General features: G+C 41.7%; 1 protein-coding gene across 1 annotated transcript in view; it reads left to right on the forward strand.

Moving 5' to 3' along the window:
• Positions 1–14042, forward strand: part of YEATS2 (YEATS domain containing 2) — a 258568-nt gene that overhangs the window by 237512 nt on the left and 7014 nt on the right. The window contains exon 27 of the mRNA XM_053709881.1: positions 1091–1164. Coding sequence (XP_053565856.1) covers positions 1091–1164 — 74 coding nt within the window. The remainder of the gene's footprint in view (positions 1–1090; positions 1165–14042) is intronic.

A 14042-nucleotide genomic window follows, 5' to 3' on the forward strand; every position in this document is an offset into this window, starting at 1 on the left:
AGCAGAGACCGCAACAGTAAACAGTGAATCGATAATACAAGAAAAGATTCACTGTTTACATGAGGCTGCTGTCGGCTCTTTAGGATAGGTGTCATAAAAATTCCTGACCGGAACATTTGTGTGTGAGAGGAGGTCTATTGGTAATGCTCTCTGGGTCAGGTTTCAGATGTCTGCATGTACTCCGTGAGAATGTTTCAGTGAGTACACTGCTGCTGGTTTTCCTTTGTAAAATAAATCTACAGATACATTTCTGTGCATATTGTAGTATTATGTTTATAAGTGCTCTTCCGTCTTACACAGTTGTTTAAAAGATTATTTTATATACACACACACACACACACACACACACACAAAATATATATATATATATATATATATATATATAAATGTGTGTATGTATATATATATATATATATATGTATGTGTGTGTGTGTGTGTATATATATAAAATATGGAATACAACAAGATCATGAAAATCATGGGCAGTAATCGTGATGCATCGCGATGCATCGTAGAATCGTTTCGAATCGTTACAATGATTATCGTAATCGAATTGTGAGACAAGTGAAGATGCGCAGCTCTAGTATATACAGTATATATATATATATGTATATGTGTATGTATGTGTATGTCTGTGTGTGTGTGTGTAAATACAGTATGTATATGTGTGTATATATGTACGTGTATGTCTGAGTGTGTGCATATATATATATATATATGTGTGTATATATATATATATATTTATGTGTATGTCTGTGTGAGTGTATATATGTGTGTGTATATATGTATGTTTATGTCTGTGTGTGTGTGTATGTATATATATATATATATATGTGTGTGTGTGTGTGTGTATATATATATATATTTATATGTGTGTGTGTGTATATATATGTGTATATATATGTGTGTTTGTGTGTGTGTATATAAATATATATATATATATATATATATATATATATATGTATGTATATTATAGCGAGAGAGATATTTTAGTTCTGAATTTTTAAAAGGAATGCTTTTACCAACCTGCATTTAGCAGTCTCTAAACTATACTGATTATATCTAACATTTGAATTGTATTCATTTTTAGGCTACAGAGCAGTTTGTCAGTGACATACTACGTGATGCTTTAGCGGTGGGATACCAAGTGACCTCTCACAACCGGTATGTCTGGGTGCAGCTGTTTTTTCTTATGATTTTCAATAAAGCGTTTGAACTATAAGCATATTTCATTTTGCCAGCTATTGACACATTTCACAAATTTCATACTCTCATATGATGTCAATCAACTCCTGATTTTTACCCCATAATCTATTATAACTGTGGATTATAATATTTACATATAAGTCATTGTTAAGATAATACAAAACCGCATGGTTAATCTTCAGAGCATGTGCACAGTGTAAGTTCATGGACAGGAGAATGCTGTATACCCACACTTCATTGTATATACATGAGATATACAGCATATACGTGAGAATCAACAGATCTTCGGAGGCAAAATAAGTTCTTCTCTCCTAAAAATAATTTGCTAAATTTCTTCCTACGAGGGTGTAGCCAAACCTTAAAGGGACGGTGTACTGTAAAATTGGTTTACCTTTAATGTGTTTGCAGTGACTCGTTATAACAGCTGCTGTGTATAAAATGTACGAGAAATTGCTTATGTTGTTTTTTTTTTATATAAAATAGCTTATTTTGTTTGATACCATAACCCATTAAAATAGTCTGAGCTTACAGAGAAAGAAATCCAATGTCTTTATTTTATCATTAATCATACACACATCCTTTCTTATCTCTGGCCTTTATACTAAAGCCCAATACTTAGACAGATCAATTGAAAAGTAACATTTTATTACGTATCTCTCTATAGCTAATACTTAAGTACTGAAAATGTATAACCATGAACAAATTAAAGGGGAGATTATACAGTACCCTGTCCCTTTTATTTTTAGAGGTGGTTGTTAATGTCATGGATACATAATCTGTCTTTGACAATTAAGTTGAGAGAAAGACAGACTTTTGAGAAAGAAAAATCTTGAAAGAAGGAAAAGAGTTTCAGAAACAAAAACAGTTGGTAAATGATTTTTAGCACAATCTGCACTTATGGTGTCAGTAGAACCTCATGATTTATTCCGTTTTACCATCGCATTGTTCCAAACGTAAATGCTACAGTTATAGCTTTTGGCTAAAATACCAAGCATTACCTCTGTTGTGTAACGTAAACTGACCCTTTCTGCTGGGAACTAGAAAATAGTGGAGCGAGCTACATTGCGTGTACATTGAGTGTAATGGCGCGGTCGGGCCGGGCTGTGACTCGACAGCTGCCCAGATGCGCTCAGAGGGAAAACCAGACCCGTTCAGTAGAGCACAGAGGGCGGGTCTGAAAAACCCTCTTTTTTAATAAAAATTCACTGACAATATTATGTTATATAAAGCTAGCACTAATATAATGTTATATAATTCTGCACTATGTGCTTGGGTGAGCGTTAGAGTTTTTACATAATGATAACACAGAAGCAGGGCCACAGTGTGGTGCCTTTATCTTTATAGAATCAAGGGGTAATATTCCTATGAGAGGATTATTGAGCAGGGGGGGTATGTACATGATAAGTTTATTATGTGATTGCTGCGTTATGTGCAAGGACGCAGCTCTAGCATTTTTGTGGAACTGACAGGTTCTCTTCCGGGAGTTTTACACAGGCTTTTCTTTTGGTGCACTTTCTCATTGACAGGGGAGGTCCTGTGCAGTCATCTTTGTTACCGGTTGGGGCTTCTTCACTTCCGGTGTGATCTGCGACGGAGGAGACAAAGCAGTTTCTGAGTCCGGGTCGTAGGAGGTGGTGAGTGTCCCCGCCATTGGTGTTTATAAAGGTGCCTGTTCTAGTCTTTTTTTCTAAAAGCTATGGAGGATTCTGACGCATTAGCGGGTACTCCCTCTTTATCTTACCTGTGTTTATTGTGAGGTCTTGGTAGACCAGCCTGCACAAGTGTGTTCCACATGCCTTTAGCAGGCTATGACTTCCAAAAATAATAGAATGTCTAGCACTACTGAGCCGTCCACCTCCGAGGGGTCTCCATCCCGTGAGGTGCGTTCCCCATTGGCGTCTTCTATACCACATGCAGCGCCCCAGGGGTTCGACTTTGCGGACCAGCTTGAAACGGCAGTCGCTAAGGTGATCGATGCTTTGCTGCGTTCTGCTAAGCGCAAGCGTAGAGCTTTTCATAGCGGCCTGACCCAGGAGTTGTGTCTGTCGGACGCCCCAGAGGGGTGGTACGATGACGAGGCCCAATCCGACGCGTCGGAAGAGGCCCTTTCGGGGTCGGAGTCTGTGTCATCTAAACCTCCGGCAGTGGAGGAACCCGGTAATGGAGATTGTGCGTTTTCTGTTAAAGCAAGTGCTGGCTACCTTAGAGGTTCCGGATCCCAAACTACTAGAGGAGCCCTCCATTCCTAAATTGGATAAGGTTTACAAGGATAGGGTGGTTCCCCAGACCTTCCCGGTTCCTGTCAAGATAGCGAACATTATTAAGAATGAGTGGGAGCGATTAGGTTCTTCCTTTTCCCCTTCTTCTCAATTTAAAAAGCTTTTCCCCGTCCCGGAGGCCCAGCTAGAGTTGTGGGGGACCATTCCCAAGGTGGATGGGGCCATCTCCACGCTCGCTAAGTGCACAACGATTCCTTTAGAGGATAGTTCTTCATTCAAGGAGATGTTCCAACACACAGGGTTTGTTTTTCAACCGGCAGCGGCGGTAGCCATGGTTGCTGGAGCTGCGTCATATTGGTGCGATGTCTTATTTGATATGATTGAGGGTGAACACTCTTTCGAAGAGGTGCAGGAAAAGATTAAGGCCCCCAAAGGTGGCCAATTCTTACATTTGTGACGCTAATATGCAGGTTATCCGCCTGAGTGCCAAGGTGTCAGGTTTTTCGGTTCTAGCACGCAGCGCTCTGTGGCTAAAATCTTGGTCGGCGGACATGACCTCTAAGACGAGGCTGTTGTCTTTGCCTTTCAAAGGCAAGATCCTGTTCGGTCCAGGTCTGGACTCTATCATATCCACGGTTAATGGAGGCAAGGGTGTCTTCCTTCCCCAGGATAAGGAGGCGAAGCCTAAAAGTGCTAATTTTCATTTCTTTCGCGGGGATAAGGCGCAACGCACTCAGCCCACCGCAAAAACGGACCAATTCAAGGGTGCCTGGAAGCCTGCTCAAGCTTGGAACAAGTCTAAGGAGCACAAGAAGCCAGTCAAGACTAAGTCCACATGAAGGGGCGGCCCCCGACTGGTCTGCGGACCGAGTGGGGGGCAGATTGTCTCTGTTCTTAAACGCCTGGTTGCAGGATGTTCAGGACCCGTGGGTTCTGGAAGTGGTCGACAAGGGCTTCAGGATAGGGTTAAAGTCCTTTTCGCCCAGAGGCAGATTCCTTCTGTCAAACTTGCCTTCAAGGCCGGAAAAAAGAGAGGCCTTTCTGGGTTGTGTGCGGGATCTCTCCGCTCTAGGGGTTATCGTACCAGTACCCCAGGCAGAAAGGGGTCTAGGGTATTTCTCCAATTTGTGGTCCCAAAGAAGGAGGGCACATTCCGCCCGATTCTGGACCTCAAATGTTTAAACAAGTTCCTGTCCGTTACATCTTTCAAAATAAAAACGATCAGATCCATTCTGCCCCTAGTTCAAGAGGGGCAGCTAATGACCTCTATAGACTTGAAGGATGCCTACCTTTATGTTCCGATTCACAGGGACCATTTCAGGTTCCTCACATTTGCCTTTCTGGATAAGCATTTCCAGTTTGTGGCTCTTCCCTTCGGTCTGGCGACGGCCCCGAGAGTCTTCACAAAGGTACTTGGGGCCCTTCTAGCAGTAGCCAGATCCCAGGGCATCGTGGTGGCGCCCTACCTGGACGACATTCTGGTTCAGGCGCCGTCATCCCATCTGGCAGAGGCCCACACCAGGGTCCTGCTGCAGTTACTTCACTCTCACGGTTGGAAGATCAATCTCGAGAAGAGGAATAGAAGAAAATAGAGGGGCGCCTCATGTGTAGGATCAACAGATATAAAAGCCAGTAATAATAGTAGTAGAGCCAAATGGGTACTCACACACTTCACAAGCACACCAATGTGCTGGTAGTAGCAGGCTGCAGATTCAAATAGGTGTGGCAGCTCACCTCTCAGGTAGTACTGTGATGCTGGAGATGGAATAGGAGACACAGAGAAAAAAAGCACTACATGTGCAGACTGTTAAAAATATAACTGACAATATTTTCAGTGGTACAAATGGTTACTCACATACTCCATGAGCACACTTATGTGCTGGTAGAAACAAGCTGCAAATTTTAGGCAGGTGTAGCAGCTCACCCCAAATCAGATTTCTTGATGCTGTAATCAAATGGCTCCAATAGGTAACACAAAGTCCCAAAAAGGTAGAGAGACTTATGTATCAGCAGGGCAGTAGGTAGGTAAAGATATCCACTCAAAGGCGTATTTCCAGAAAAATACAAATATTTATTAAAAACAAAAGTTAAAAAACACAACAAAACAATTGCTGTGTTGGGTGGATAAAAAAGGGGTTAACAATTACCCCAATAATGCAACGCGTTTCTCGGTTTTGCACCGTTTCATCAGGCATATAATTGTTCTTATTCCTACCTCTCCTACCTCTGCTTTATATAGCCAGCTAACAAACATGATCCTCCTTTCAAAGGGGTGTGTTTAACAATTAATCACTGACACCTGTCTAAGGTGGCTAGTCTCCTAATTCATATATCTTACAAAATGTTATGGAAATCCAATATACTTATATATATGCAAGAAAACTGTCTTTCTATTTGTTGTTTAAAATATAATATACGTGTATGTGTACAAAAGACGAACTTTCTATTTGTTGTGGGAATCTGATATACGTATATGTATAAGTGTAAGGGGGATTTTCTTTCTATTCCATCTATTCTATAGATCTCCCAACAGTGATAGTCTATTCCTAAACTATAAATATTATATAGATCATCCATCAGTAATATCTCCCTATATTCCATACTCCGTACTGATAAAAAGTAATAGAAGATAGATCGATACTAACCCGTATTGTAGATAGAAATATTTCTCCATTCCTGTTATATATCCATAAGACTGTATATGTGCATATAAATAAACCATGTGTATATATTATGCGTGAAAGAATTTAGTTTCATTTGATTGTATGTTTACATTGTGATGGGCTGCATTTAACAGCGTCCACCACTTTTGCACGGATTACACTTCCGGGTATTGGTTTCATAGGGGTTTCTATTGGTTGTTACATGTCTTTCCTTAGCCAATAGTAAACGAGCCTTATGGGGGTGTGTGCACATATGTTCGTTGCATAGAATACCTTTCAGTATTATGCACAGCGATCGCGCTCCCCTATCAGCTGCAAGTGTCTGCCGTGTGTGGCACCATATTATACATAATGATCGCCTATTTTAGGCCAACTATAACCCAGATGTCTCTTCCCCATTCTCGAAGAATATAACTACTAATGGCCTTAAAAATCCCAAAACTTGATTATTTGGCCGGGGTACATATGAATTTAACCTCTGTGGGGGTTTTTTCCCATATCTAGAAATATTCATAGGGCCATTTTAAGGCCATTAGTAGTTATATTCTTTGAGAATGGGGAAGAGACATCTGGGTTATAGTTGGCCTAAAATAGGCGATCATTATGTATAATATGGTGCCACACACGGCAGACACTTGCAGCTGATAGGGGAGCGCGATCGCTGTGCGTAATACTGAAAGGTATTCTATGCAACGAACATATGTGCACACACCCCCATAAGGCTCGTTTACTATTGGCTAAGGAAAGACATGTAACAACCAATAGAAACCCCTATGAAACCAATACCCGGAAGTGTAATCCGTGCAAAAGTGGTGGACGCTGTTAAATGCAGCCCATCACAATGTAAGCATACAATCAAATGAAACTAAATTCTTACACGCATAATATATACACATGATTTATTTATATTCACATATACAGTCTTATGGATATATAACAGGAATGGAGAAATATTTATTTCTACAATACGGGTTAGTATCGATCTATCTTCTATTACTTTTTATCAGTATGGATTATGGAATATAGGGAGATATTACTGATGGATGATCTATATAATATATATAGTATAGGAATAGACTATCACTGTTGGGAGATCTATAGGATAGATGGAATAGAAAGAAAATCCCCCTTACACTTATACATATACGTATATCAGATTCCCACAACAAATAGAAAGTTAGTCTTTTGTACACATACACGTATATTATATTTTAAACAACAAATAGAAAGACAGTTTTCTTGCATATATATAAGTATATTGGATTTCCATAACATTTTGTAAGATATATGAATTAGGAGACTAGCCACCTTAGACAGGTGTCAGTGATTAATTGTTAAACACACCCCTTTGAAAGGAGGATCATGTTTGTTAGCTGGCTATATAAAGCAGAGGTAGGAGAGGTAGGAATAAGAACAATTATATGCCTGATGAAACGGTGCAAAACCGAGAAACGCGTTGCATTATTGGGGTAATTGTTAACCCCTTTTTTATCCACCCAACACAGCAATTGTTTTGTTGTGTTTTTTAACTTTTGTTTTTAATAAATATTTGTATTTTTCTGGAAATACGCCTTTGAGTGGATATCTTTACCTACCTACTGCCCTGCTGATACATAAGAGTCTCTCTATTTTTGGGACTTTGTGTTACCTATTGGAGCCATTTGATTACAGCATCAAGAAATCTGATTTGGGGTGAGCTACTACACCTGCCTAAAATTTGCAGCTTGTTTCTACCAGCACATAAGTGTGCTCATGGAGTATGTGAGTAACCATCTGTACCACTGAAAATATTGTCAGTTATATTTTTAACAGTCTGCACATGTAGTGCTTTTTTTCTCTGTGTCTCCTATTCCATCTCCAGCATCACAGTACTACCTGAGAGGTGAGCTGCCACACCTATTTGAATCTGCAGCCTGCTACTAACAGCACATTGGTGTGCTTGTGAAGTGTGTGAGTACCCATTTGGCTCTACTACTATTATTACTGGCTTTTATATCTGTTGATCCTACACATGAGGCGCCCCTCTATTTTCTTGTATTCCTCATAGTTATACCCGGACCAGTCGGTGAGGAGGAGGCAGCCACCACAGGGCTTTTCCACTTGGTTTTGAAAAGGACTTATTTTTGCCTTGATTTTGTAATTATATTTAGATTTCTCTCATTTAGAGAGGATTTTATTTTGTTTTATTTTATTATTTTTTAGCTATTTGTATTGTATACACAATTACTAATTTGTATTACTATCTGTATTATCACTAGCGCCCCCTTACTTTGCTGTAAGGCTATATATACACAATCTCGAGAAGAGTTCTGTGGTTCCCAGTACCAGGGTGGAGTTCTTGGGCACAATCATAGACTCCTTGTCCATGAAGATCTTTCTCACGGACAAGCGACGCACAAAGATGGCGTCTACCTGTCTTGGCATCCAGTCTACAGTGAGACCATCGGTAGCTCAGTGCATGGAGATGATTGGGCTTATGGTCTCCAGCATGGACATCATTCCATTAGCCAGGTTTCATCTCAGACCTCTTCAATTGTGCATGTTGAGACAGTGGAACGGAGATCATTCTAATCTGTCACAGCCGATATACATAGATGCACGGACTCGGCTCTCCCTCTCCTGGTGGATCCGCCCGGATCACCTGTCCATGGGGACATCCTTCCTGAGATCATCCTGGGAGATTGTTACTACGGACGCGAGTCTGGCGGGATGTGGAGCTGTTTGGGGTGCCAGGATGGCACAGGGGAAGTGGTCTCGCTTAGAGGCTCTTCTTCAAATAAATATTCTGTAGCTTTGAGCGATCTACAATGCTCTGAAGGCGTGGCCTCGTCTGGGGGACTTCAGCTTTATCAGGTTCCAGACGGACAATATTACCTTGGTAGCTTACATCAACCACCAGGGAGGCACGAGGAGCTCCCTAGCAATGAGGGGAGGTGTCTCGGATCCTGGAGTGGGCAGAGGCCCACAACTGTTCGCTCTCTGCGATCCACATCCCGGGTGTGGACAATTGGGAGGCGGATTTTCTCAGCAGGCAGACTTTTCACCCGGGGGAATGGTCTCTTCACCCCGAGGTGTTTGCGGACATCTGACGCAGATGGGGGACGCCAGAGATCAATCGCATGGCGTCCAGATTGAACTGCAAGCTTTCCCAATACGAATCGAGGTCGAGGGACCCCCAGGCGGAGCTCATAGATGTAATAGCGATGCCTGGGGGTTCAGTCTAGTATACATATTCCCTCTGTTACCGCTTCTTCCTCGTGTAGTGGTGCCTATAAAGCAGGAGAGAGCGTCCTGCATTATGATTGCTCCTTCGTGGCCAAGGAGGACGTGGTTTGCGGATCTGGTGGAGATGTCATCCTCTCCGCCGTGGAGGTTACCCTGTCGCAGTGATCTGCTGGAACAGGGTCCTTTTCAACATCAAAATCTCGATTCTCTGAGGCTGACTGCATGAAGATTGAACTATTAGTCTTGGCAAAGAGGGGGTTTGCGGAGAATGTGATTGACACTCTGGTTCTGGCAAGAAAGCCGGTCACTCGTCGCATCTATCATAAGGTGTGGAGGACTTACTTGTCCTGGTGTGAGACTCATGGCTACCCTTGGCACAGGGTGAGGGAATCCAGGATTTTGTCCTTTCTTCAAGAAGGATTGGAGAAGGGTCTCGCCACTAGTTCCCTATAGTGGCAAATTTCGGCTTCGTCTGTGCTGTTAGACAGGAGACTCGCTGATCTCCCTGACATACAATCCTTTGTTCAGGCTCTATCTCAAATCAGGCCTGTCTTTAAGCAGTCTGCTCCCCCTTGGAGCTTAAACTTGGTACTTAAGCAGAAGGTTCCTATGCATTCTCTTGACATAAAGATTCTATCATGGAAGGTTCTGTTTCTGTTGGCCATAGCATCGGCACGCAGAGTTTCTGAGCTAGCGGCCTTGCTATCTGAGCCCCTTATCCGGTGTTTCATGCTGATAAGGCTCTTCTTCGCACTGGTGTGGGGTTTCTCCCCAAGATGGTGTCTAACCGCAACATCAATCAGGAGATAGTCGTTCTTTATGTCCTAATCCTTCTTCTCCTAATGAGCGGTTACTTCATAATCTGGACGTGGTTCGTGCCATGAAATTTTATCTTCAGGCCACAAAGTATTTCAGACAATCTAACTCTCTTTTTGTCGTGTATTCAGGGAAGCGCAGGGGTCAGAGGGCTTCTGCTAATTCTTTGTCTTTTTGGCTGAGGAGCCTGATCCCCTTGGCCTATGAGACAGTGGGACATAAGTCTCCTCAGAGGATTACAGCTCATTCCACTAGAACGGTAGCTTCATCTTGGGCCTTCAAGAATGAGGCTTCTATGGAGCAGATTTGCAAGGCGGCTACCTGGTCCTCCTTGCATACCTTCACTAAGTTTTACAAATTTGACGTGTTTGCTTCTGCGGAAGCAGTTTTTGAAAGAAAGGTTCTTCAGGCTGTGGTGACCTCAGATTAAGGGTCCGCCTTTTACCCTCCCGGTTTCATTCAGTGTTCTCTAGAGCTTGGGTATATGTTCCCAATAGTAGTGAATAAAGCCGTGGACTCTCCTCCCCTTTAGATGGAAAACATAAATTATGCTTACCTGATCATTTTATTTCCATCGAGGGGAGGAGAGTCCACGGCCCCCGTCCGCATCTCCGATGGGCGGACCTAAATTGAATGACTGGGGGATGAGGGGAGTAGGGGAGGTATTTAAGCCTTTGGCTGGGGTGTCTTTGCCTCCTCCTGGTGGCCAGGTTCTTAATTCCCACTAGTAATGAATGAAGCCGTGGACTTTCCTCCCCTCGATGGAAATAAAATTATCAGGTAAGCATAATTTTATTTTTATTTTTTTTAAAGTACAAACCTCTATAAAGTGTGGGTATATGTATGTATGTATATATAATATATATATATATATATATATATATATATATATATATATATATATATATATATATATATATATATATATATATATATACATACTGTACATAACTAGTATAACCATAGCTAAGTTTACATTATATATATATATATATATATATATTTATTTATTTATTTATTTATTGTACATATTTTTAAGAATTATTTTTTGGAATTAACTAACTGAATGACAGAACTGAGACAATACTTCCAAATGACAGATGAAGGGTGAGTGCCAACTTTTGATCTGGAAACAGAGAGGCAGAACGTGGAAAAAAAAGAATTATGTTTACAAGGACCACAAGATTTCCAAGTTACCTCCCCAGTTAGGAATTATTCAAAACTACTTATGATCATGGACAGAAATTGGAGTCATAAATTAAGATTTTATCAGAAAGCTCTCAATATGGATGTGAGCTAACCATAATTGATGTTACTGGCAATTACTATAATACTGGTGGGATATGGCTGATCTGCTGGATGTCAATTACTGGAATTCAGATGGAATGGTTTTGTACGTAGGAAAATTATTAGAATGATAAATAATTCATTTTTCATAAAAAAAAAAAAAAGGAGGGGAGAAAGACAAACAGTGATGTAAGTCCATCTAAAGGAATTAGGAAAACTACTACAAAGAAACAGGTAAAGGGAAGAAAATAAATATAAGAGACTTTTTAAAAAAAAATATTTTATTTATATACTTTAATTCCACTATTTCAAGCCAAGAGTATACCAACCTCTGCTGACTTTATAATATAAGCATCTTTCTCTGAGCAGCGCGCCAGGCAGGCTTGGATTTGCAATGCCCCAGATCCGTGGGCAGTGGAAGTAGACTCCCAGGGATACAGGATAGGATTCAAATCTTGTCCTCCCATAGGCAAATTTCTCCTGTCAAGATTATCTGCAAACCAGATAAAAAGAGAGGCATTCTTAAACTGTGTAAAGGATCTTGCTTCTCTAGGAGTGAGTGTTGCAGCTCCTCTGGCGGAACAAGGTCAAGGATTCTATTCCAATCTATTTGTGGTTCCCAAGAAAGAGGGAACTTTTCAACCCATTTTAGTGTCTCAACAAATTTCTCAAGGTTCCGTCCTTCAAAATGTAGACTATCCGTTCTATTCTCCCTTTAGTTCAGGAGGTTCAGTACATGACTACCATCGACCTGAAGGACGCGTATCTTCATGTTCCTATCCACAGGGACCATTTCTAAATCCTGCGGTTTGCCTTTTTGGACAAACATTTCCAATTTGTAGCCCTACCTTTCGGCCTAGCCACTGCCCCGCAAATCTTTACAAAAGTTCTAGGGAATTCTCAAGGAATTGCTATGGAGCGGTTTGGGGTTCCTTAAGAGCTCAGGGACTTTGGACTCAGGAGGAGTCTGCCATCCCAATAAATATTCTAGAGTTGAGAGCAATCTTCAATGCACTGTTAGCTTGGCCTCAACTGAGTTTGGTCCATTTTTTTTAGAAATCAATCAGACAACATTACTTCGGTGGCGTATATAAACCACCAGGGAGGAACTCTGAGCTCCTTAGCTATGATGAGGTAACTCGCATACTTCATTGGGCAGAGTCTCACAATTATCACCTTTCTGCCATCCACATCCCAGGGGTGGACTACTGGGAAGCGGATTATCTGAGCAGGCAGACTTTTCATCCAGGGGAGTGGGCCCTTCATCTGGAAGTATTCTCAATGATAACTTTCAGGTCGGGAGTTCTGGAGTTGGATCTGATGGCATCTCATCTAAACTGCAAACTTCCAAAATACGGATCAAGATCAAGGGATCCGCAAGCAGCTCTGGCAGTACCATGGGACTTCGGTCTAATCTACCTGTTTCCTCCATTTGCCCTCCTACCTCGGGTGATAGCCCGTATCAAACAGGAGCAGGCTTTTGTGATTCTAATCGCTCCAGCTTGGCCTCGCAGAATTTGGTTTGTGGATCTGATAAAGATGTCGTCCATCCCACAGTGGAAATTTCCTCTGTGATCTGATAGATGCTGGAGAGAGTGTGGACTAAAAGGGTCCATGTCACACATATGGTGGAGTTGCCCAAAAATTCGTTTACTATGGGAACAAATTGAATCCTTACTAAAGCACTTATTTACCCCTAATTTCATATTGAAATCAACTAGTGTTCTACTAAATTTACCGATCCCAAAAATGTGCCGAATTCATCAGCGCCTGCTTCAGTTTATCCTAAACTCAGCCAAAACAATAATAGCACGAAATTGGAAAACCCCCACAGCCCCCACAATACAAGAATGGCTAAACCATTTTGAAGAAACACTAATACTAGAGGAGTATGGATATTTTAGAACTCAAAGATTAGAGATGTTTTTTTATATTAAATTTTATTGGGACACAATAAAACAACAACACTTGGGCGTGTCTCTAGGCAGCACCTTGAATGGTTGCATTATTGGTAACTGTGTGCAGACTGCTGTTAAAACCGCTATTTTTCAGCAGCTCCCCTTCAAATTTCTCACTAAAATCACAAGCCTCATACTCTGGGGATTGAACGCTATCGAATGATATCAAACTTTTGTGGAACTGCACCATATTATCGATCTGGAGGGTTGAGGCCTGTGGCGGCCCGGCGTTGGTGAGGTTCTCAACACCCCCCCCCCCCGGTATGCGGGGTAAAGCAGTGTTATATCACTGCTACATTGAATAATAATTACCTAACTAGTGCAGAGAAATCAAAGAGGGAAGTGGAAAATACCTCTCAATATGAGGGCGCCTAGAAACGCCATTACTGTGCAAGATTTGAACCGTTGGCTGCACGAACACTTTCTGCACCTAACTAAGAGTATTACTGCAGCCTGGAAAAACCCTACTGCTAGTCTACTACCTGGTGACAGCTCAGACGCAACCATCACAAACAGCGGAGTAACAGATTGGAGCGATGCAGAACCAGAGGCTGTTGAGAGGGAGGATCTGCATCAGGACCTTGCCGTTGAGGTGGACACGGCACCTAAGAATGCGGGGAGGACCAAGCGCACGGCTGTATCGCTAGAGCTGGCAGGTTGTTGTGTCA

Source organism: Bombina bombina, chromosome 4 (assembly GCF_027579735.1).
Source record: "Bombina bombina isolate aBomBom1 chromosome 4, aBomBom1.pri, whole genome shotgun sequence".
NCBI lineage: Eukaryota > Metazoa > Chordata > Amphibia > Anura > Bombinatoridae > Bombina > Bombina bombina.